At 38.8% G+C, this 23,349-nt stretch overlaps 1 protein-coding gene across 2 annotated transcripts in view; it reads right to left on the bottom strand.

The window, feature by feature from the left end:
* Positions 1–1,053: 1,053 nt before the first annotated feature.
* LOC306906401 (death-inducer obliterator 1) overlaps positions 1,054–23,349 on the bottom strand; it is a 26,551-nt gene continuing 4,255 nt past the window's right edge. For both annotated transcript variants that reach the window (XM_079477774.1, XM_079477773.1), the window contains exons 4-16: positions 22,847–23,027; positions 20,593–20,862; positions 19,162–19,333; positions 9,355–9,673; positions 8,569–8,728; positions 8,389–8,469; positions 8,163–8,312; positions 7,911–8,058; positions 6,924–7,419; positions 6,682–6,835; positions 6,505–6,594; positions 5,424–5,619; positions 1,054–5,332 (exon numbers count right to left, since the gene is read on the bottom strand). In XM_079477774.1, coding sequence (XP_079333900.1) covers positions 1,542–5,332; positions 5,424–5,619; positions 6,505–6,594; positions 6,682–6,835; positions 6,924–7,419; positions 7,911–8,058; positions 8,163–8,312; positions 8,389–8,469; positions 8,569–8,728; positions 9,355–9,673; positions 19,162–19,333; positions 20,593–20,862; positions 22,847–23,027 — 6,208 coding nt within the window. In that variant the 3' untranslated portion in view covers positions 1,054–1,541. The remainder of the gene's footprint in view (positions 5,333–5,423; positions 5,620–6,504; positions 6,595–6,681; positions 6,836–6,923; positions 7,420–7,910; positions 8,059–8,162; positions 8,313–8,388; positions 8,470–8,568; positions 8,729–9,354; positions 9,674–19,161; positions 19,334–20,592; positions 20,863–22,846; positions 23,028–23,349) is intronic.

Here is a 23,349-nt window from a genome sequence, read left to right as displayed (position 1 = left end):
GCTTTGATGGCACAGTTGCACATCAACCAATAGGGAGCACTAGAGAATAATACTTTACATTGTCACTTCTCGAGTGAAAATTGATATGTGGAAACTGAAACATGTGTATAAAAGTTCAGAATCTTCCATATTTTCTCACATGCAGCATATTGCGCTATAGGTGTTCAAAGAAAACATGAGCACTGGAAAAACGTAAGGGCATTTCTCTGTGCAGCAGACAAAGTAATCCTGTGCTTTGAATGTACAGTTAATAATAAAAAAACATCCCTGTAGTGCAACAAGTAACTTCTGATTATACATCAATGTTCAAATTTCCATAACTGCGTTACAGACAAATAAATATATTTGTTTGTGATATGTTTAAATTGTTCAACAGTGTTGCACTGAGAAAATGGAATAGTTTATTTTAATGGTGTCTCTGGGGGTCAGCAAGCTCTCAGACCTCATCAAAACTATCCTTGTCTTGCGGTTGGTCAGCCCATACAAACATGGTGATCAAGTGAAATCTAATAGAACAAATGTGCATTTTTTGACATTCTAAATGATCGTATAGCATGCTTAAAAAAGGTAAATAGGAAAACTTCAAACAGCAAATGAAGCTCTAGCTCTCTAATGCTTTTAAAACTTGCTGTGGGGATTTAGGTAAAGTGCAACTCGAAAATGTGAAAATGTTTTAACTTTGCAAGTTTATTTGGAAGTACGTGGCATCATTTTTTGAAAGATGAGTTTAAAAATGATGCCACATACTTCCAAATAACCTTGTAAATTGTACCTGTTGAAATAGTGACTTTAAAAGTCATTATACTATTTTAAAATGTTCAGCAAATTCAACGCTTTCATAAGTAACAGCAATTCAACACTGGCCTGAATTTAAAATACGTTTAAAGCGTAAGAGACTGCGCATTTTGGATAGACAAAGTGAAGTATTAATGTCAAACCACTTGGAACTGGGGATAATTTGCAGTTAAACACTCCCAACACATTTACAATAATTCTACAATAATTTAGCATTCATATCAATATTTGTGGAAAAAACACAACAAAACCACCAGTTGAAAGGTTTGGTTTTACTAAATGAACTTTCGAGATTCTGAAAGACTTACAAACATACATTTAGAAAATAGCTTAAAAATGTATGAACACAAAATGTAGTTATTTTTATCTTTTGAGAACAAGAACCAACTGCACAGCAGGAGATACAATTCTAAAATGTTACCATAACCTTTAGTAGTTTCCTGTCCTGCTTACATTCTCTTGCGTTCTAAAAAAAACAAAACTGAAAGGTAACTGAAAGTAGTAACTCAAGTTGGAATGGCAAAATAAAAGTATATTTCTTTCTTGTCTATACACACTCTGAACAGCTAGGCCCTGTTGCAAGAAACCCCTTAGTAACAATACTGTTACTGTAACTACCTATGCTTCTATTTTACATCCCATGATCTAAATCTTAGCTTCTCAACCAATCATTGGAAGATCCTACTACTAACATTTCTTGCCCTTCCTCTTGTCAATCGCCAGTCTCTCTCGCTCTACACACACATTTATATTGAATAATCTCTTTCTCTATGACTACTATTTCCAAATCTCTGCCTTTGCATAGCTCTTCTGCTGCTGTTTCTCCCTCGGGTCCCTCTGCATGGTTCTCCATAATTACTGTCCTGAACACCTTGATGTCCCCTTCTACCTTCGTACTCTTCTCTTCGTTCTTCCTGAAAAAGACTTTCTGAGGTATCACTTTGATGAGGATTAAGATTGTGACCCTCCCCATGAACCCAAAGTCCCCTGATATCATTTTTCACAGGACGAGGTCTCATGGAAGCTGGTCCCCGAGAGCTGCTGCATTCATTGGGAGGCCTCTGTAACCGGGGGATGTTTGGCGTGATTCGACATCCAACTGGAGTGGGTAGTAGTGGACCCAACAACCTTAAAGGACGAATATTTGTATGCCCAGAAGGAGACTCAAAAGGTTGCCTCAAATTCCGACCTTCACACGCATTTTGATGTTCTGGCCTTTTAAAATGACCATGAGTTGTGTTGGGAAAACCAGATGACTGGGAGTCATCATGAGGCTCAGAATTGTCACAGTTTCCAGATGAAGGCCTTCGCTCACCATGAAAATCAGGAGATTGTGCTTTTTGGTCCATAAACTGTTGCGGTGAGTCAAAGCGAGGTCCTCTCATTTGTGCATTCACTTTATGACTCCTTGCAAAACCTTTACCCCCATCTTGTCCTCTAAATCCAGATTGCGGAGGTCCTCTTGGTTGACGCTTTATTTCGGGACACAGCTGTTCCTCAAACAGGCTAGCCTCACATGTTGAGTCTTGAGGGTGTGACTCAGACTGTTTTCTCAAACAGGCTTCTTCGTCTTCTCCGAATGTTTGGAGAGAAAAAGAGCTTTGTGGTTCATAGGCATCATGTGGGGGAGGACGCCCTCTTGATTTATAAGGGCGGTGATGTGAAAAACCTCTATTATTAGAATGTCCTTCATGAAATCTACCTCCTTTATTATATTCATTGGTAAACGGTATATATGGAGCACGCCCTTTTGGGGATTCAAAGTGTGATAGCTGTGAATTGTGAAACTGTCCTTCAGATTGCCATCCACTATGGACGGGGCCAATCACGTCCTTAATTATGTGATGTGAACCACTGTGAGTGTGAGTGCCATCCTGAAACCTAGATGAACCTGGAGATGGACCCCCTGGTTGAACACCCCCTCCAATGGTTTTAGAATGAGCAAAAGTACTAGTATTGGCATTCGTGGGCTGACTGAACTTTCTCCGTTCCATCACGGACAGAGGCTCTGTTGATGGTTTGCATTTATCAAAACATGAAGGGTTTAAAGGCCTAGGTCTGAAAGTACCCATATCCACAGGGGGTGGGCCTAATATTGAGTCTCTTTGCTGAAACTGAGAAGACTCGTCTCCGTGAAAATGTTGTCCCTTCATGTACGATTGGCCTTTCTTGTGGCGGAACTGATTTATTTCAGGTTCTTCGCCACTGCATCCATGGAACTGGGATGGCCCGTGTTCTTGACTCCACTGATGGTCTGTGTGGTCAGGAAGCATTTGCTTATCAAACTGGCCCCGTTCCCCAGACATGAATCCTTCCCGCTTGCGAGACGTTTGCAACTGACTGCTGCATTCTGCCTCGTGTGCTAAAAAGTCTCTTCTTTTATTCTGAGGTAGTTCTTGGGGTGGAATATCCCTGCAAGTCAACTGGCTGTTGTTGGATTGTGGGAAATCTCTATATTGCAACTGGAAAGCCTTTTGTGGGTAATCCCCTGCACCGGGCGGTTTATCTGCCTCGTTCTGAAATGAATTCAGCCACTGCATTGACGGCAGACATCTCTTCTGAGCCGAATGACTTGACCCAGAAAAATGAGCTGGTTGGTTATTAGACGGTTGGTTAGGTGGTTCCTTCTTGTCATGGTGAGGAGAACCCACCTGAGTTTGGGGAGGGTGTAATGTTGTTGTAGTGCTGTTTAAAGGCTGGTCAGAATAACTCTGGGCAGTTTTAACGTTCTGCATGTAGAGCATTGGTAGTAGTCCTTGTTTAGAGGAGTGGTCAATTTCAGAATGATTTCTGTTAATTTTTAGCGACTCTTCCTCAGGGATTTGGGATGTGTGAAGTGTCTCGGCATCAGCCTTTGCATGTGAACCTTTCTGATCTGAAGGCTGCTCACAGACAGGTTGTGAAGACTGAGCATTATGCACTGATGGCTGTTGCTGGTCAGTTTTATGGGAGCGGTCACTATCGTCCTGTGAAGTTCTGTCTCTCTGGCTCGAGTGTGATCTTGTGGAAGAATCACTTCTCCTCTTGTAGCGTGAGGATGAAGATGTTTCTCTGTGGTGATGGTGGTGATCATGATGACTTGTTCTCGATGTCAGTCTTCTTCTTTCACTGTCACTTCGGCTAGACGAATGCTTCGTAGAGTGTCTACTTCTATGGTGTTTGTCTGAAGCATCCTTTGGCACCCTAGATTTATATGATGTTCTTGACGATGCTCTATAGTGGCGGTCCGACCTACGCTCAAGCGACCTCTTTCTCGCAGACTCTCTACCACTTCCTGTTTCACTAGAATGTTCTGAGCGAGACCTTGTAGTGTTTTGTAACTGTACAGTTTTAGAATTTGCCGACCCTTCGCTAGGAAGTGTTTTATCATTTTCTAATTTATCTTTATTGCTAAACGAAGATGCTGCTGCGGTCTGATTCTCTTTCATGTTTGATAATATTTGTGTTGCATTTTCGTCTTCGGGTGCCTCCGATGCATCCTCAGCATCTCTGCTTGTTTTTCGACAGGTCCGTGGATCCCTAATCTTATTAACTGTTGAATGATAAGGCAGTATTTCAATTTCTTCATCTGACATCAGAGCGTGAGAAACAGAGAAATGGGCCATGGACAAACCAATGGCTTGCTTCCGTAGGCGAAGAGTCTCTGTCTGTTCCTCTAGCTGCCTTTTCTGTTCCTCTATTTGCCTATTCAACTCCTCAAGAATCTTTTGCTGCTCAGACAATGTTGAATTCAAAATGTCGTCCTGCTCAGAGATGTTAAACTTTTGGGGAGTTATGGCATTTCCTGCAAGGTAATTTTGCATTTCTTCAAACACTGTCTCATCCTCTGGATCATAGGCTACCCCAGTGTTCACGGTGGAGCTCTCTTTTGTATTTATAGCTTCAGAAGCTTTGGGTACATCATTTTTGACAAAGTCCCCTTTGTCAACTGCATTATACTCCTCCTCTGGGTCATACGGTCTATCATCACCTTCAGCCATTGTAGCTGGACTGCTAGACTCTAAAGTGCCATATGTGAGAGCTGGATCATATTCTTCAGGATCGTAAGGCCTATCATCACATAACTCCATTGTATTTGCTTCTTTATATATCTGTTGAATTTGCTGAACCTTATCTTTTGCAGAGTTTATTTCACAGTTTGTAGCATCAGGGTTTTGTATTTTTTGACCAAATAATGTTTCAAGTATTGTCTGAAGCGGGGTAGTACCAGTGGGGTCTCTGGATGGGTTGTCACATGTGATGGGTTTTGGTTGAGATAACACAGATGAGCAAGACTGAAAGCTGGGAATACATGACAGGTCGGGATTTGATGAGATTTTGATGAGGAAATTAGGATCACTTAGTGTCTTGGTGTTATGTTGTCCAATATCAACTTCGAGAGTCTTTATCGAGGTAGGATTGTTTGCTTCCTTACTATCCGACCGGATCAACAAGCTAGGTTTCTTCTGACCAACCTCCTGTAGAAATGTGTCAGGACGCTTTGGTTTCTGACAGACCGCCAGTCCTATTAGAAGATTGGGATGATTCTGTTCCAGCCCTAATAGAAGTAATAACATAAGGTCATTATGGTTTTCATTGTCTTCTGATATGATAACATAAAAACCGTATGTTATCTGTTAATTATTTACCTGGTCCCTCTATGGGAAGCAGTAAAGAAGGGATAGACTTCTTTGCACACAGGGGAATAAGGTAAAGGTCTTTGATGTGTTTGCAAATATTAGAAACAACCCCGAATCTCCTACGACTGTTGAAGTACGAGAAGAGGGACACATATGCAACCTCTTCTTCTTCAGACCCTGGATGGAACCGGATCAAGGACATTTCCTGTATTGAAAATAAAATGCAAATAATTATCATTAAGGGCATATCATAGACTTGACCATGATGCTGGTGACAGAATTTTCACTGTTTGACATCTCTTTAAGCGTGTCAAGAACCTCAAAACATCAATTGCACAGTTCATGATCAATTGAACAACACGTATAAGACACAATTATATATGTGAAATAAAAATAAAATAAAAAACAAACAGTGTTGTTTACGTTTTCTAAAATGGTTTATAGACCATATCACCGGACGAGCGCATGGCTGACCCCAAATTAACTTCTAGTTTGTCAAGTCAGCTTTATTTATATAGCGCTTTTTACAATTGTTACAAAGCAGCTGTACAAGAAAACATTGACTATAAGCAAAACATATAAGGTTATGCAAGTCAAAACACAGGTCAAATATCAGACAAACTATAAATTCCTATATGCAGTGTTAATTAAATAAAACTATAAAATTCTAGTTTTGTCTTTGGCTATTGTCTGATAATATTACTATTTATATGTTATTTAATTAATATTTATTTAAATTATTGTTTTAGTGTATAATAATTGTATTAAATAAATTATTTGTTTAATTTTGTTGTATGCTCATTTTATTTTTTGAATGGATCCTGTAGCTCGGTCGCATTTAAATAAACCGTATGGTACATCGACATCTAGCGGTTGAACATGGTATCGCAGTCTAAATTCTAAATATTGGAGAGAGAAGTTTAGCCAAATAACGTTCTTGTAATAATGTAAATCAATACGTTGAGGATTAACATAAGAAACCTGGGTATGAAAAAAACAGTTTTAACAAATGTTTGAATGTATTTTGTTCATTTCCAAAAAAAGGTTCTGTAGAGCAGCTCGTATATAAACTGTGTGGTAATGTGCTTACCTTTCCCTCGGATGTCTTTATCAACTCAACATATTCCCATACTGTCTGTGGCAAAATCCTGCCACCAATTTGGATCGTGTCCGGCAGGTCCTAAAAAGGAACACACATATGGAATATATGTGAATATTTCTTTCATAATATTATTAACAAACACCATGTTGATTAAAAGGGCTTAACCTCTTTAAGAAAATCAGGAGAGCCTGAGATTAAATATCCTTTTGTGACAAACTTGGCTACAGTTGGCATGTTCAGAAAACCCTTCCACACAGTGTCCTGTTTAGATAAAAATTGTCTTGTTCCTTTGTCAGATGGGGTGTGAGATTCCATCAGCCTAAAAGTAGAGGCAGAACAATAACATGAATCACGCTGCCATCCATTGTTTGGCGTTATATACTGTATATAAAAAGGACTACACACACCTTGAGGTGGTTGAGGCATATGAAGCGTCCAGCCTAGATGTAGGTGTGGGTTTCATGAGAATGGATTTTGGCACTGTGGGTATAGGCACGTGCGGGGCGGTCTGGAACGATGTTGTATCTTGGAAAATTTCTTTTACGATCTCCCCTGGGGGTGGAAGTTGGGACTGGGGTAAGACCGACTTAGTGTCAGTACTTGGCGTCAGCACTTGTCGGAACTGTGCTGTACGGGGATCTCTTCTTGAGAGGGACACGATGGGAACTGATGGGATCAAAACAGGAGAGAAATCCCCTGATGATATTGGTATTTCACAGTCATCTGCACTAGGAGAAGCCGGGGACTCTGTTATAATAGAATCTTGTACTGTAGCAGGTGGAGGCACTTCATCCATCACATGATCAACCCACAATGACTTCTCTTCTGTGTTTTCTGTGTTATCCTTTGTGGTCTCGATTTTGAATTTCTTCGCTTCGGGGTCCCCGTCCGAGGATATCTGGCCTATGAGTAATAAATTCACATTTTAGCATTTTCAAAGATGCTTCAGTGCATACAGCATACGGTCAGAAATTTCAGAATGCGACATCGAGTGTGACCACAGGATTAGTCCAATTCTGGTTAACTTTTTTGTGTCTCTTCAGACATTTTGATCTTTAGTCATTTGGCCTTCAAGGATTGCACATTTTTCTAATTGCAATGATTTAATGTTAAAGGATCTGAAGGTAATAATTAGTATAAATATAGTAATAAATATGTTGTAATGTTATCATAAAAACAAACAACACATGCATTATTGTGATGGAATAATTCATGTTTGTGAAGGAAAAATTCATATTTTTAATGTTCGTGAAACTGTAGGAAGTGATATACAGTGAGTAAAACATAATAGCATTTTCACTTTTGGGTGAACGTTTCCTTTGAACAATATTTTATTATTGAAAATAAATACCATTGAATATCTTCTTTAAAATCAAGACATTTACAAGGTATACCTGTACATATCCTGCAATTGAGGTCAAACAGATGGCATTTATGTTGCGATGTTGTGTCTTTAAGCATGCTGCTTATCATGTCTGGGACTTCGGGGCTGAATTTCCTTGCCAGGTTCTGCTTTTGTTGAGACAAACACGTTTTCTCATCCTGAGGAAAGACAAGAAGCTGAGGCGAAGGGACAATATTTGTATCAAAGTTTTAAAATGTACAAGAAATTCACACTGTTAAGTAACTCTAAGGCATTAACTCACTGAGCGAGTGGTCGCACTCAACGGATTTGTGCTCTTCACGTTGACTACTTTTTCCTGACAGACAGGAGGATTTTCTTTCCTATGCAGAGAATGAGAGGCAGACATCTCCTCTAATGGCATCTGATGCACACCTGAGTCACAAGCAGTGTCCTGTTGAGAATGGTCAGAGGGTGAAACACTTTACACAACTAGATGTGATTTTTGAGGTGTGCACACAGAGGTTTACCTCCACAGACTTGTCCTGTTGAATCAGATTAATAAGTTTGATTGGAGAAATGTCTCCTTTCAAAAGCTGATGACACAGCTCCTAAAACATGTAGGAAGAAACAGAATATAATTCCAATCTCAAGTTAAAATAAACCATTTGAAACATTATTTTTACATTTGGTGATTTACTAAAACACACCTTATTTTGGGGATCTTTCAGGTTATGTATGAGATGCTGGCATTTCTCCCTGTACAGCTCATCTGTGGCATAGTACATATTGAACATGTCTTTCTCTGTATTCACTGCTAGTTTTTCAACATCATGCTCAGTTGTGTCCAAATGATCACTGTTATTTTTCCTGGTAATAGAACACATTGCTGTGAATTAAAACACTGTGAATTTTCTTTACATATAATATCGTTTGTGAATCCTTTGTGCTACATCCTAACTGTTTCTAAATCACTAGCTTGCAAGGTCTTCTATATATTCATCTCTGTATTTATTTTTTATCAATACAAACTTTTACATTTGACTTCATATTGCAGATTCTACTGCACTGGATCTAACTGTAACTGATATTCTGCTGGAGACGGATCAAATTATAATACTACATTAGACCATGTAGGCATCAGATCTGCCTCAGGCTAATGACATTTTAAACCTGAGCTGAGACCTGGTATAACTTTTCAATTTCAACGATTATAAAGTCTTTAAAACTTGTTTCAAATTTCTCAAGCAGTTTAGATAAACTTGCAATGCTATGCTATGACATCTATACAATTTTCTCAAGCATCTCTCATTTAGTCTTATTGCTGCCTCAACACCGTCCTATAGATCATGACCTCTCGGTCCGCTTTCAGATACAGCAACATTTTGAACATGCAAACGTTTGCTTATAAAATGTATTTGTTTGAGAAAAGAAATGCCGATTTATTTTGAGAAATGTGCATTTAGAGTCTGAAATCACATTTCCTAAACTCTCACCTTAGAAGCAAAACTTCAGTCAGTGAGCGGCGAATATTCTGCCTGATTTGAAGGAGACTGGAGAGGGGGGCCATGGCATTATCATCTGGGGCGGGTCGAACTTCTGGAGGTTTGTTGGACTCAACAACTGACTTTCCTGGAGTTTTACTAAGAGCTCCTCTAAGGATTTCCAGTCGTGGAGAGCCTGGCATGGTTTTCCTGGCTCTTCCTGGAGTAGACTTCTTGATCGGTGGGGCCGCAGGTGTCTTTTCAGAAGATGGATGACCTAATGTCATATTTGAAGGCTCGCTCTGTGTGTCGGCACTCAACTCCCTAATGACTGGAGGAAAAAGAATAAAGAGAATACAATTTTTTATGTTGAGTCATGTACCTTACATTGTACTTACACAACCATGGCATATGAAAATTATTTATCTGGACCAGGACAATCCACAGAGATGTCAGTGGGTTTTTCTCAAGCTAGGTAATATTTTTTTGACAGATACGGTTTTACTGTTATGTTGGATGAAACTCCAGGCTTATGTTTATATTTATAAGCGAAAACGAACGATCGCACCATAACCAACAGGGGCACAGATTAAAGAACATATCATGTTATAAGCTTATATTGTATGTATCTTCTGAGGGGAAGACGATCACGGATGGTACACAGGCAGTCGCCTTTCAGCTGCACTATGCGTTCTGCTCAGGTCCCATGCAGTCGCATGCATGCAGTGTGAAACAGACACGCATCTACTCCTTATGCAAGATGAGCCTGTTTCAATGAGTAACATTGAGCGTCCTGGATATGTTGATCGACAGGAGTTTCGTCCAATCAGCAGTAGCTATCCCATTCCAACAAAATACTTACTGTTGTTTTCAGACTTGTCTATGTGGTTTCTGACTTATTTTGTTTCCCGAATTGTTGTTGTATTTTATGATTCGATATTTTGTTTTTAGATTTGATATTGTGTTTTCAGATTTTTCGTTTTGATTTTGGGGTTATTATTTTGCTTTTAGGTTTGCGATTTGTTGTTTTGTTTTGCACTTTCCGGCCACCGTATGAAACTCTCTACCTGTTCTAAACTTCCAGCTCAAAATCTCTGTACAGTCTCCAGTTCATGCTGTAGGAGGTAACAACAGATCCACCATTTGAGCTTCTTGGGCCTGTGTGCTAAGAGGCGTAACAAATCACAATCTGATCTGAGTCTTACCTCAGAGACTGTAAGAGATCTTAGCATCAGTGTATTATGTCTATTTTAGTTGCCGTTAATATTACATAACTGTTTTTTTAGATGTATAACAAATAATGATTTAGTAATATGGTTAAAAAATACAGGCCAATAGTACCCACATAATATTATTAATCCAGTTATTGTGCCTCTGCATGAGCAACACAAGCCTGATTTCATCTTCATTGACGACAGTGGCCAGGGTCTTCGGCCTGTTGGAGGCTGGGGTACCTCAAATGGAGCGGTCTGCACTTTCTCCAGACCTGAATCCCATAGAAAAACCTATGGGATCAGCTGAGTCATCGTGTAGAGGGTCGCAACCCTGTACTCCAGAACCTCAATGACCTGAAGGCACCCCTTCAAGAAGAGTGGAACGTCATGCCTCAGTAGGCAAGAAGTCGACTTGTGAGCAGCACGAGACATCACACTCAAGGACACATAGCAAGTTATTGACCTTGGCATTTTTTGTTGTGGTTTACCCTCCACTTTCTTTTCCATTACATGCTTCTACTTAAGTGCCCTGGGACCCGTTTCAATAAGGAGGTTCAAGCAACACTGAGTTAAAATAAGAACTCCGAGTTGATTTACTCAGATAATCGCTACTCTGAGTTTTCTGTTTCAGAACAGCTGGTTTCAATGAGTCCAATCCACTCTGAGTAAGTTCACTCTAGGTTACGCGTGTTCACCGCGGCTTTAAAAAGCCATCATCAACTGAGCGAAGATAACACGATGTGTATATATATATATATATATATATATGTATATGTATATGTATATGTATATGTATATGTATATGTATATGTATATATATTTTCATGTAGGTGCAATCCTTCTGCAATAAAAAGAACATGGCAGCAGCTGAAAATGAAATCTAAAAACATCCTTCAGTCCGGTGAGTTTAAATGCTCTTGCTAGAAGGATGCCTGACTGGGAAATGTTTGATATATTTAATAAACTGGCCTTGAAAGTTATGAGGACAAGAGGACCGAGCACTGTGGCTATAGAAGACAAAAAAATGGCCATGCTTGCCCCTGCTCCAGCTGTGTAACGGAGGCCAGCTAGTGAAGAGCTGTGCAGTGTGTAAGCCCTGTCCCTGACCAACAGAGACGCTCTAGCGACAGACGCTATAGGGACTGCGGTCTTTAGTCTCCTCGTTAGAGCGCCCGTCTCTCATTCTGACCGACGGCAGTTCGAAGCCCGCGCAGAGCGGGGCGAGTGGGACCTTTTAAATGTGCACCCAATCACATTGGGAAATCCTAAAGGGTATTTGAATTATTATCTAATTCCAGAGGTGGCAGCAAGACCACATTTATTTAATCAGCCTAATTCAGATAGACGTTCACCATTCACCTGCAATCCTATGAAACACCTCTATGATGGCTCGCACAGGAAACTTAACAAAAATGTATAAAAAGTGCTTGAGAGCGATTCACACTTTTCTTACTGCTCTGCATACAGTTGCCTTGCTAACGTGTTCTGCATCCCCGGTGTTATAAAGAAAGCTTCCATTAGCAAAGAAACGTAAGGCCATACAGAGAATCTGCTCAGATGTAAGAGCGCGACCCCGACGAGTGAGGTTTGTGATATAAGGATGAAGCAGAGTGTGGATATATTTAATGGACTGTAAAGAAAAACTGTATCGCTCAAATAAAGAATCCTCCGGATATGATAAAACATCCAAACGGGGCTTCACCATATATTCTCTCCCGACGTAAATTTAACTCTCTCTGAATGAACGGACATGCCATTTTAATGTCTGTGTTACGAACTTGTGCGCGATTAAGTAAAACGATTGAAAAATCAAATGGCGAAGGCAATTTCAACTCCGCTCACTCTTCTAAAAGGGGGCGGAGATTGTAACAAACCTCGGGTTAGTGGAATAAAACCTGCTCCCGACCAGGTTAGGTCTACAGAGTAGGTTACGATGGTTACTCACTCTAAGTATAAGATACCTCGATTTCTGAAACGGGCTTGACTTACCCCACGGTCACAGGTTTGATATACCTCGCGTTCTGAAACTGAAAACCCAGAGTATCCCGTTTTCTGGGGTTAACTTACACTGAGTTTGCACTTACCCTGCTTTCTGAAATTGGTCCCTGCTCTTATGATAAAATATGACTGTTGCATGAACAATTTAGATTTTCCATATTCACCCGAAAGTCGAATATCCTTAGCTTTTTGTCAGTAGTGTATATTTGTTCAACTCACTGTTTTCAATTAATGCAAAAGGCCTCATGTTTGGAGACGACAAAAACATAAGTAGCCTTTTTTTTAACAAAGAATGAAGGTATACGTCACAAACTTGTGTGATGTTCAAAGCAGGACAAGCACTTTAAAGTCTAAAAATAAGAACCAAAACAGGCACTTATATTTACGTGAAAGTTCATTTGGACGTTATCAAACTAGTGATTGGCTGTTGTGAGGTTAAATGGATAGATTGAAAAAAATAAAGATTCTCGTGCGTAAGTCCGCGGGTTCAACAAAGCATTTTGAGCGTTCTCAGTGTTCTTGAGAGATTTCTTTTTGTACATGCATTTAAATAGAACCAAGGTAAAAAATACGTATCCCCTGGCTGTGATTTTCAGACAAAGTGTGTTGAACCCTTAGATCCCAGAGAAACAGGACACACACACCTCATTCAGTGAGTACATTTCCGAGAAACAAGTTTGGCACTGATAGACAATGCTTGCAATACTTTTGTTCAGACAGCAATCCAGGGGTTCATGACTCTCCACATTTTGAGGCAAATTATGTATTTAGGAGAGAAGCTTTTCAGGCAAAGCATTTTAAGAGTTCTTGCTGAAGAGTGAATCCCTAACTTGTATGCGGCAGACTCAAAGGTCTGTTCCAGAGACACATTCTTGCTTGTGATTTTTTGTGCAAGTGTAATCCACCTCATACAGCCTTAGGTTAGGGTGGTCATTTTTTTTATTGAACAACTGGTGATGTTATTTTGTTAACAATGATCAATAAATATACTCTTTATAATGTTTACGTTAGTTCATTGTTCATTAAAAAATATCAACAGTTATAACGGTTTAAAAAGTATTAGTAAATGTTTTAAATGAATAATTCAGTAAGTAGCCTGCTGTTCAGAAGTATTGTTCATTGTTAGCTGCCTTAACTAATGTTGACAACATTTCTTTGCAGCCAGTATAGAAGTTTCGTTTATGTGGTTGAATTGAGTATTCTGTGAAGGTGTGTAGTAATGTACTAGTTTTGTACTCTCTTGCAGTGAAGCATGTACATTACATTACATGATTGATACCCCAAATCATTTTTAATGAAAAATTTTAATCCAAGTGGTGCTTTGTGGTACAGCAGGATTTTAAGCCTTCAGAGATGTAACTGAGCTGGCAGAAAACAAATAGGTCCACTGGTGTGTTGTTTACTGAATGTCTGCAAAGCTGCCTCCACATGAATGTGTGCAAAGGATTGTGGGGATTAGAGGCTGAATAAAGGACATAAAGGCTGCCTTCCAAGGATCCTTCAGACTGAGCTAGATGCTAGATGATGTGGCAGCCAAGATACGCAGTCTTAAGACGCAGCCTTCTGTTTAGGAACTCCAAGTCTTTGAGATTTCGTAGGTTTTGTAAAGGATGTGGTTAATGATGTGATTGCGTATACAAGCTGAGAGTTGACAGCATAGTTGGCTTTGTAGAGTACTTTTCCGGTGAATTTTGAACTGTCACTGTTCGCTCAGCGTTTCTTCAGTTGTAGCTCAGAGTGACGGATCAATTGCGTACATTGCATACAAAATTTTAGGAAACTGATGTTTCTTCTGGTTTAAGGTTGCCACTTAACCGATTTTTAAAACATGTTGTCATTTGCTTAAAGAATGTTCCCCCCTTTCGGTTTCTCACACGTAAAAAAAGCACTTTAAGTGTTTTAACCATCTCGCTCTAAAAAATTAATTTCAAGAATGTCACAAGGCTTGAATTAAGAGACATGGTTCTTGTTTGAAGATTTACTAACTTCTATTATTCAAAAGAGGTTTTGTGGTTAAAAGGCTGTGTGGATAAGATGTGCTCAAACAAAGGATGCCTCTCAATTTGCCTCCTTGTTTCCGACTCCATTCCATGACCCGGAAACCGATCAAGCTCTAATTTCTCTAATTGCAACGGGTAGCGGTGAGGATCGAGTAGTGAGGCAGTCTTCTAAGGTGTCATAAGAGAGGATACATAGGTGTTCACTTTACGGAAAGTGTTTTATCGACTAAACCTGACGCACATATAAATTCACACATATATGCATATGGGGCTGCAAAAGGGGGACCAACACAATATTAGAAAGGTGGTCATAATGTTATGCCTGATCGGTGTGCACAAGTTTGTGTTAGAAGCGTCTCGAGTTCGTTTCAGTACTGAGACCATTCTTTCATTTGGTGACACTAAAAGGACATAACCATCGGTCTGTGCAGTGCCACATGAAGCTGAAAAAACCTAATAAACCAGAAACCTAACATTTAGGATGAACTCCTATGTGCAGAGAGTAAAAAGTGTGCTCATGTCCGGCTCGTAAAGTATGCGAATAACCTGTTTCACAGTCAAGGTTTTGCATAAGCCAGGAGTCAGGACTATGCCTTACTTAATTTAAGATATATTTTATAAAAATTAGACAAAACAATGACACTGACATATTTAAAGATATGTCAGAGTAAGTTAAGTTTGGTTAAGACAGCTCGAACATTCATTTTAGTCTGAGACTAGCCTTAAGCCTTGTCCATGAAATCAGGCAAAAATTATACTTTTCTATTACTGTAAGCATTTTCCTAATTGCTATTAAACTGTGTCTAGCAGTCCCTGGTGTACTCAGGTGGTGATCTGGACGTGGTTGCATAGAGTAATCTGGCTGGTGCAGATTAGGACTGTGGTCAATGCTTAATAGCCAAAGGAAGCGAGCAACCCTGCATTGCATCGGTTCATTTAAAACAATGCACAACAGAATAACAGAAAACTCTATCTGGGCTACAAACTACATACAGGAAATAATCAGAGATCATGTAAAATGACATATTTCCTACGGTTAAAAATGGCAGCCAGCACGAAGCTTGAAATTTAAAAAAGCCTTCCATCCATGTTATATGTGCACTGATTTGCTTCTTGCAAATTTGTCAACACGTAAAAATAGAGCGATGCGTATCAAGCAAAAGCCAGAAATCAAGTTTCCTGCGCAGTTTGACATGTACACCAAAACACATCCTACACTAAATACAATTTATGTTATTCATAAAAAAATAGAATCCTTGGCACCAGACCACCTGTGTGTAAACCATCTCAGGTCCTTTACTAACAGTGTGATTGCAAGTTAATGTAAGTGCCATGCAAAGTGGAAGGTTTCATCAGTTTTCCAAAAGCACTCTGTGTGATGTGAGAAAGGACAATGTGATGCTCCATTAGCTTTCTTTTAATATCTTAAGTACTTCTTGTTTTATAGAGGACGGAAGGACACTAGTGAGTGTCCTTGGATTATTCTATTCGTTCTCACATACATTGTTTTGTCTGAGTGTAACTTCAAAGAATCCCCCCAAATTCCTGATTGATAGATAGACAGACATCAATCTACTTCTACCTGCAGAACTGCATTCAATGTTTGTGGCACAGATGAAAGTGCTGTAAGGTATCTTCATGATAGTATCTCTCGTTTCACCTTGTCCCAAAGGTGTTTTACAAGATTCTGAGCTGCTGAATGTCAAGGCCGTTGAAATACAGGGAAATGATTGTCATGTTCATGAAACAGATTTGAAATGATCATGGTCAGCAACAGCACTTGGGTAGGCTGTGGCATGGAGCATCCATACACTCATTCGGTTTACTCAGACCCTACCATCTGAATGTCACAGCAGAAAGGGAGAGAGGCAATGGTTTTCCACTCTTCTTTGTTGAATTTTTGTGAACTCTTCTTCTGCTTTTGCCTATGCGCTTTAATGTGTGAGTTACTGTTGTCTTTCCATCAACTGGAATCACTCTCGTCATTCTCCTCAGACATCATTTATTTCCAGTCCATAATCTGAGAATTCTAGAGATGGTTCCTGAAACACCCAAATCTTCACATCACGTTTAAATCTAAAAAAAATTATTTTAATTACCGTTATAAACTAATATATCCTGCATATGGAGAAAAATCAATATGTGGAGATAAAAATATGGAGGTAAAAAATCTATTTAAATATGTGCCTGCCAGATGTAAATTCTATGTAGTGTAAAAGGTGCAATTATTAGACCTAATGCAAACCTTGAAGTCATTGTGATGATAATGACAAGGAATCGCTCTGACTGGTCTTCTGTGGTGGTGTGGTTTGGTTGTAAATTGTGTTGTAAAAGAGAAAGGGGTTATGTACTGAGATATTCAGTTTCATAGACATGGAAAAGGATGTAACATTGTTTTTAGCATCCAAACACTTGCATCTCCCCATTCTGCCACATATTTTCTTGGGTCATTTTGCTCTTTTAAATGCTCTTTATAAAAAGCTTTGCATAAGCTAATAATCAATGTGGCAAAACGATTATCCCCAGAAATACTGAAATGCAGTAAAAGAATATGCATGCATTTATCCAAAGAGTCTTACAAAAGTGAAAACAAGAATGCCAATCCATTTAAAAACTACTAGAGATTTTAATATACCATAAGCATTTAATGTGTTTCAAGTGTTCAAGTGGATGAGAGACGTTTTTAACACTGAATTTTGTTAGGGATGTGTTGTCGAAAGAAGATTATTCGACCAGTAAACAAAGCTCTGTACAAATGAAGTAACATGCTGCCCATATGAAAGTGCAAAATATTGGTTATCAAAGTAATTTAGGTATGTCATGTATGCTTGTGTTTGCATGCAGGATTCCCGGGGAACAAATATTGCAAGCAGATGTGGAAAAGGAAGTTATCGAAGATTAAGGACGCATTGTAGCAGAGAGAAGTAATCAAGCCAGCATGTAGCGCTTTGTAAACCACGAAAACATAACAGTGACAGAAGATAAAGTTTGAAGTTTCTGTGCCACAAGAAGAAAAACCTGTTATTTACCCTGACAAGCAGGAAGTCCAACAAAAGACTTAACATATTGTTGCGTCTGTATAATCACTGTATGTTTTCATGCAGACATGAAGTGACAGATCATTTAAAGCATTCTGGAGCTCATGCGTGAAAAGCAGCAAAACGAAAACGATGAAATTTGTGTGAAAGGGCTGTCAATAGATCAGTTTATTTTATGGAGATTAATCACACATGTATAGTTAAATGAAACATACACTATTTATTTTGTTTAACATTTGTTTATTTTAGTGCTGTCGATAGTTAGTTAAATTTTTTAATCTAATCACTCACAAATTTTATGTTATTAAATATACTTTTACATTCGAATATTTTCATATTTTAAGTCTTTTTTAAATATATTATTTTTTCTACTTATCAAACCCATTATAATAAGTGTGCCCTCAAATGTAAAGAAAATAAGTGAAAATAAGTTCTCAAACACTTTACAGTTTTTACTGCTAAATCCATGAAATACAGAAGAATCCTCTTTAAAGCTAGGAAATCACATTGATTGCTTGCAAAAATACTAGACGAAATGTGTATTTGTTCATTCAAGCACGAAAGACAAGTTTATATTGGTGCGCTGTCTGACAGATTCTGACGCAGCCTTGATGACCATGCGTACACCAGACGGGACATCGGTCACGTTGAGCCGTGTTCCCCAGCCAAAAGCTGTATGGAAATGTCAATACAACCATTTCGATAGTAATAGTTTAAAAGCCTTTATATGAATAAGAGTGCGATTTTATAATGTAACGCTACACAATGATGCCAGAAAAAACAGATGTTGCGTTAATGGCGTTAAATATTTTTTATGGGTTAATCTGACAAAATGATCGCATGCGTTAACGTTGACAGCCCTAGTGAAAAGTTGATTTTGAAGTTCTATCTACTTGAAGAGGGAAGGTCAGATTTCTTAAAAATCACTTACTAATGTCACATTAAAACAACACCAAGTATTTAACCTGAACGTAAACTATAACATTTATTGTTTGTTAAACTACACCGGGTGTCCAAAGTCAGTCCTGGAGGGCCGATGTCCTGCAGAGTTTAGTTTGAGTCATTTAAGGATGCAACACCTATGTAGAGAGCCCCTCTCGAAGTCTTTAATGTTTGATAATCGGTTCATTTTTTACTGAAATATCCGTGACTAGCGCAGCCATACAGAACAGAAAAGCGGCATTCGATTTGATCCTGGGACAAAACCAGGACATTTCTGGAAAGTGAGATCAGAGTGTAGATGTTGCAGAACAGAAGATTTTATGCATATCTTGAAGATTTCTGGAATTTGTGATTACGGACAAATATCTGAAGATTCATGATGCAAGCATTTCAATCTTTGAACAAAAGTGCTGTGGTGACATCCGTGTGCTAACTAGTTTTTGTCAAATAAGTAAAACTCACTGAAAGCAAACCCCAATGATCTTTCTTATTCTTGTCATATGAAGTGTTTTTGTGTCCCTGTATCGATGTTTCAATACTTGCCTTGAAATAAGATCATCAACACGTGTGTAACTCCAGTGGGAGCATTCTGTGTGTATGTGTGTGTGGACCGTGTGAAATACATACTGGGTTTTTCCTTAATAGTAGCAGCTGATGGCTGTTGCTCAGTGACAGTAACTTCGGGACAATCCACTGACTCCTCTTTCACCATTTTCAGTATGTTCGGTTTTTCTTCACTTGGTGGACCCTCTCCAGTCTTCACCTTGAAAAGCTTTGCAAGAAATGATCGTTTCTGGATCTGAAAGTTGAAAGCATGAGAATGAACCCGGAGTACACAGCACACAGGAATACATTGAACAGTATACACAAAGGGCTGTTGGAATCAGTAGCTACATTTAAATGGACTGTATGAATAGGAATACAATCATAAATATGACGATCGAGCCTAAACTGTGTTAAAGGAAAGCTAAGCGATCAGGTTAAAGGTCCAGTGTGTGAAATTTTTGCAAACTGCAACCAACGACTCACTCCACAAAACCCCTTCGAAGCACAACGGTGGCTGATACAGAAATAATAAGTCGTCATGTTTCTGCTTGATTGCTGAAGTAGATAACGCTTTTACAAAACGTACTCTGTGGAGCAGTTTGTCCATTTAGGGCTACTGTAGAAACAACATGGAGAATACCATTCAAGGGGACCCGTGGTATATGTAGATAGAAATGGCTCATTTGAAGGTAATAAAAACACTTCATTATGTAAGCTCTTTATACATCTCTGAGGACATAGTTATTAGTCTTATATTGCATTTCTGTCAATAGATCCTCAAAAAAATTACACATTGGACATTTAATGTGCGCATTTTTTGTGACGGACTAAAATATACGCATTTGGCAGACACTTTTAACCTACTTACATTCGGAGTATGTGGGATTGAACCCATAAACTTAGTGTTGCTAATGTCATTCTCTAACCAGTGACCAACAGGAAATCCTTAAAATCAGATTTGATCTGACATGGCCATACTTCTACCATTGCCTCTTTTCTATTTTAAGGAGCAGGCTGAATATTAGAAGACTACGAACACATGATGCTTATGAAGATTAAGTAGTACAAATGCCCATTTACAGGACCAAAACAAGGTGTCTGGGACTTATGACACTAACCCTAACACCAGCTTGTTTCGTACACCATACTTTATGCCTTGGCGATGTTATTGTACATCATCAGGCCTTTGAAATCTGACAGCGGTGTTTACATGGAGGAGCTTGTGTTGAGGTCCAATCTGAACTAAAACGTTCCATGTAAACTCAACATAACCTTATCATTCAAGGGTGTGGACACTAATATAGTTACTGTTCTTGGTGTGAAAGGGCCTGAACAAGTAATTAAAGGAGTAGTGTGACTTTCCATAGAAGGAATAAAAATTACTATGGGAAGTCAATGGGGGCTTGTTCTGAAGTGAACCACTCATTTAACAATGAACAAACAGACCCCCACGCACAACAGCCTGGAGATACAGTCACCTACATTCAGTGTTCAGAAGGAAAGTGTGTTTACCTTGAGTAATGGTTTTGTAGGCGGAGGTTTTGTTTCAGGTTTGGCTTCAGAGAGACACTTCATGGCCCTGGCCGCATGCTGCACAATACATCGATGACCACAGTACACAGATTCTGGCAGAGCATTATTACTGCAGCCCGGACCATTACATTTAGGATGGGCATCTTTCACCTCCTCCAACATTTTTATCTCCTCTTTCACCTCATTCACCTTTTCCTCCACCATCTCGTGCTCCGCTGTCTTCTGTTCCTCCAATGTTTCTGCCACAATCTGAGAAAGTTTCATGTGAAAAACCCATTTACTGGCTGCAAATGTAAACACAGATATACACATATAGGAGGAACAAAAAGTTTCACAGTTGCAGTTTAGTTTATGGCGGACCGGGAGTGCCGATTAGAAAAAAAATTAAGAATCAATTTAATAATCAAAACCTAAAAATATAAACAAATAAATAACTTTTTAAATTGAGAAATTAATAGACTAATTTGAAATGGTTTATCTAATTTGTTTAATTGAACAATAAAACGTTAAAAAACATTTTACATGTATAAATAAACATATACATTTAAAACTTGATTTAATTCATGCTTTAAAACGTAAATAAAGTTTAATGCACATTTTTAATCGCTTTTTAAAAGTCTATCAATTGATAAAAATTAAGAATCAATTGATCGGCACTTCCAGTCCTCCATACTAGTTGTGCTGTGAGGCATAAGCTCATGATATCACTGAGTGTACGACTGTGTGTTGTAGGGGTTGAATGACCTCAGATTTAGATTTTCTGCAAGTCGACTAGCTCGTGCAACCCCTAGTGTCTTGAACTTTGTATGAATGTGTTCTGCCTCATGCGGTGCTGCACGGACTGTTAAGCGCAAGACATCCATATAACATGATAGTGATTCGAAAGCATACGCAAAGTTTTTAATTTATCTCGTGATACAGTGATGTTTATACGCAGATCGGCCTGCGCAGAACCACATAAAGTCAAAGACACCTTTTCTGTCAGTTTTACATGATGAGCCAAATCTCACGAAACGACCATTTCAACGTCATACGTCTCTCATACACAGAACGAGTAGAGCAGTGCTACGCAACGCCGCATCTGGGACAACTTACTAGTATTGCACACCAGACGTGCACATTTTGCAAACATGAACCCTTTAATGCATACCTTGGGTCTTTAGTAACCCAGGGCATCATTCACTGCCCTCCGCCTCATTCATTTTTTTAAAGTTAGACCTCCACTTTTTTAGTTTTCCTCAATCTATGTCTAATCAACAATTCATAGAGAACGATCTGTTTTATAATTAATTTAAGGTAAAACGTGTATAGTGTCACTAGAACAGCGAAATAATTTCTTTCTTTTGCTATGGTGACTAAAATTATATTAAACACATCAGTTGGCACTGCTGTCTCACTGTAAGCGGGTTCTTGAAATGTGCCCCGACTGAGCCAGAAAATCTTTCGATGCTTGGTTTGCATGTTGTTCCTGTGTTAGCGTTTGTGTCCTCCTTGTACTCCAGTTTCCCCCCAGTCTAAAAACAAGCAGATGAGGTAAACTAGAGTCACCAAACCAGCCTTAGGTGTGTTTTTGTATCTGTAAGTGACCTGCATTGGACTGGTCATCTATACAGCGCATACTCTGCCTGTGACTCAAGATGTTGGGGATAGGTTCCAACCCTCCACTGACCTTTTATAAGAGAACGGTGTTTGGAAAATGTATGAATAGCGGGAATTAAATAATTTGGTACAAATGTCAAAGTGCTCTGACTATCATGGTGCCTAAATAATTAGAGTGTACTTTAATATCTTTTTGATGTCAACTAAAATGTCAAAGTTTACATTTTAGTTGACATGCTTAAATGTATCATTGTGGATTTGTTAATGAAGTATTAGGATAGTTTTGCAGTTTTTAGGCAGTTTAGAGATCCAGTTGCGAAAGATAAACTTCCCGGGTCACAAAAGACCCAAGATATATCATAACTTTTGGGAAAACATTCCGTCTTTTCCTTATGCTGGATGGACCTGATTACCGGATTATATTACTGGACTTGAACACAAGCTAGAGCAGAAGTAAAATTGCACAAGTCAAAGTTAAACATTGAGGACCTCTACAGGCCAAACTAAATCTTCAAATGACTTGATGAGTTTCAAGCATACCAATCATTACCAAAACCAGATCGAAAGATTAGAGTAAAAATCAAAGCTTAGTCATGTTTTGATATTCATCATTAATGCTTATAAATCACAGTACCGCAGTAAACGTGCTGATTTTGTTAGCATTTCTGATTTTCCTGGTGATGCTTTCATCTTCAGAGCATGTGGAGCAGGTGTATTGTTGTTCATTCTTCTGCAAGAGACGACTGTGAGCCTCACTGATGCCAACACAGTCAGTGTGGTGCCATTTCCGGCAAGAATCACAGCAGATCAGAAACCTGACAGATAAGAGACATACTAAGAATAAAACTGCTTGAAAATGCATTGCCATTTTGATTCATAAAGCCTTCATAAAGAAAATAAACAAATTTCTTTGTCCTCGCCGCATGCAAGATAGCTTTAAACACATTCTTCAAACACATTCTTCAGATTTACACAATTATGGAGTTACTCTTTAAAAATCAAATATTATAATGTCATATTCAAAAGCATCTCCAAATGTGAATTTTTGTTTTCCACCCTGCTGAAATGCCAGGATTCATTCCTCTACATGAGGCTTAACATGTTTAAGCTATTAAACAATGCTTTTATTTTGCCCTC

The sequence above is a fragment of the Barbatula barbatula genome (genome assembly GCF_947034865.1).
Source record: "Barbatula barbatula genome assembly, chromosome: 17".
NCBI classification, from domain to species: Eukaryota; Metazoa; Chordata; class Actinopteri; order Cypriniformes; family Nemacheilidae; genus Barbatula; species Barbatula barbatula.
The sequence above is the reverse complement of the archived record's forward strand: the minus strand, read 5'-3'. Positions and strand labels throughout refer to the sequence as shown.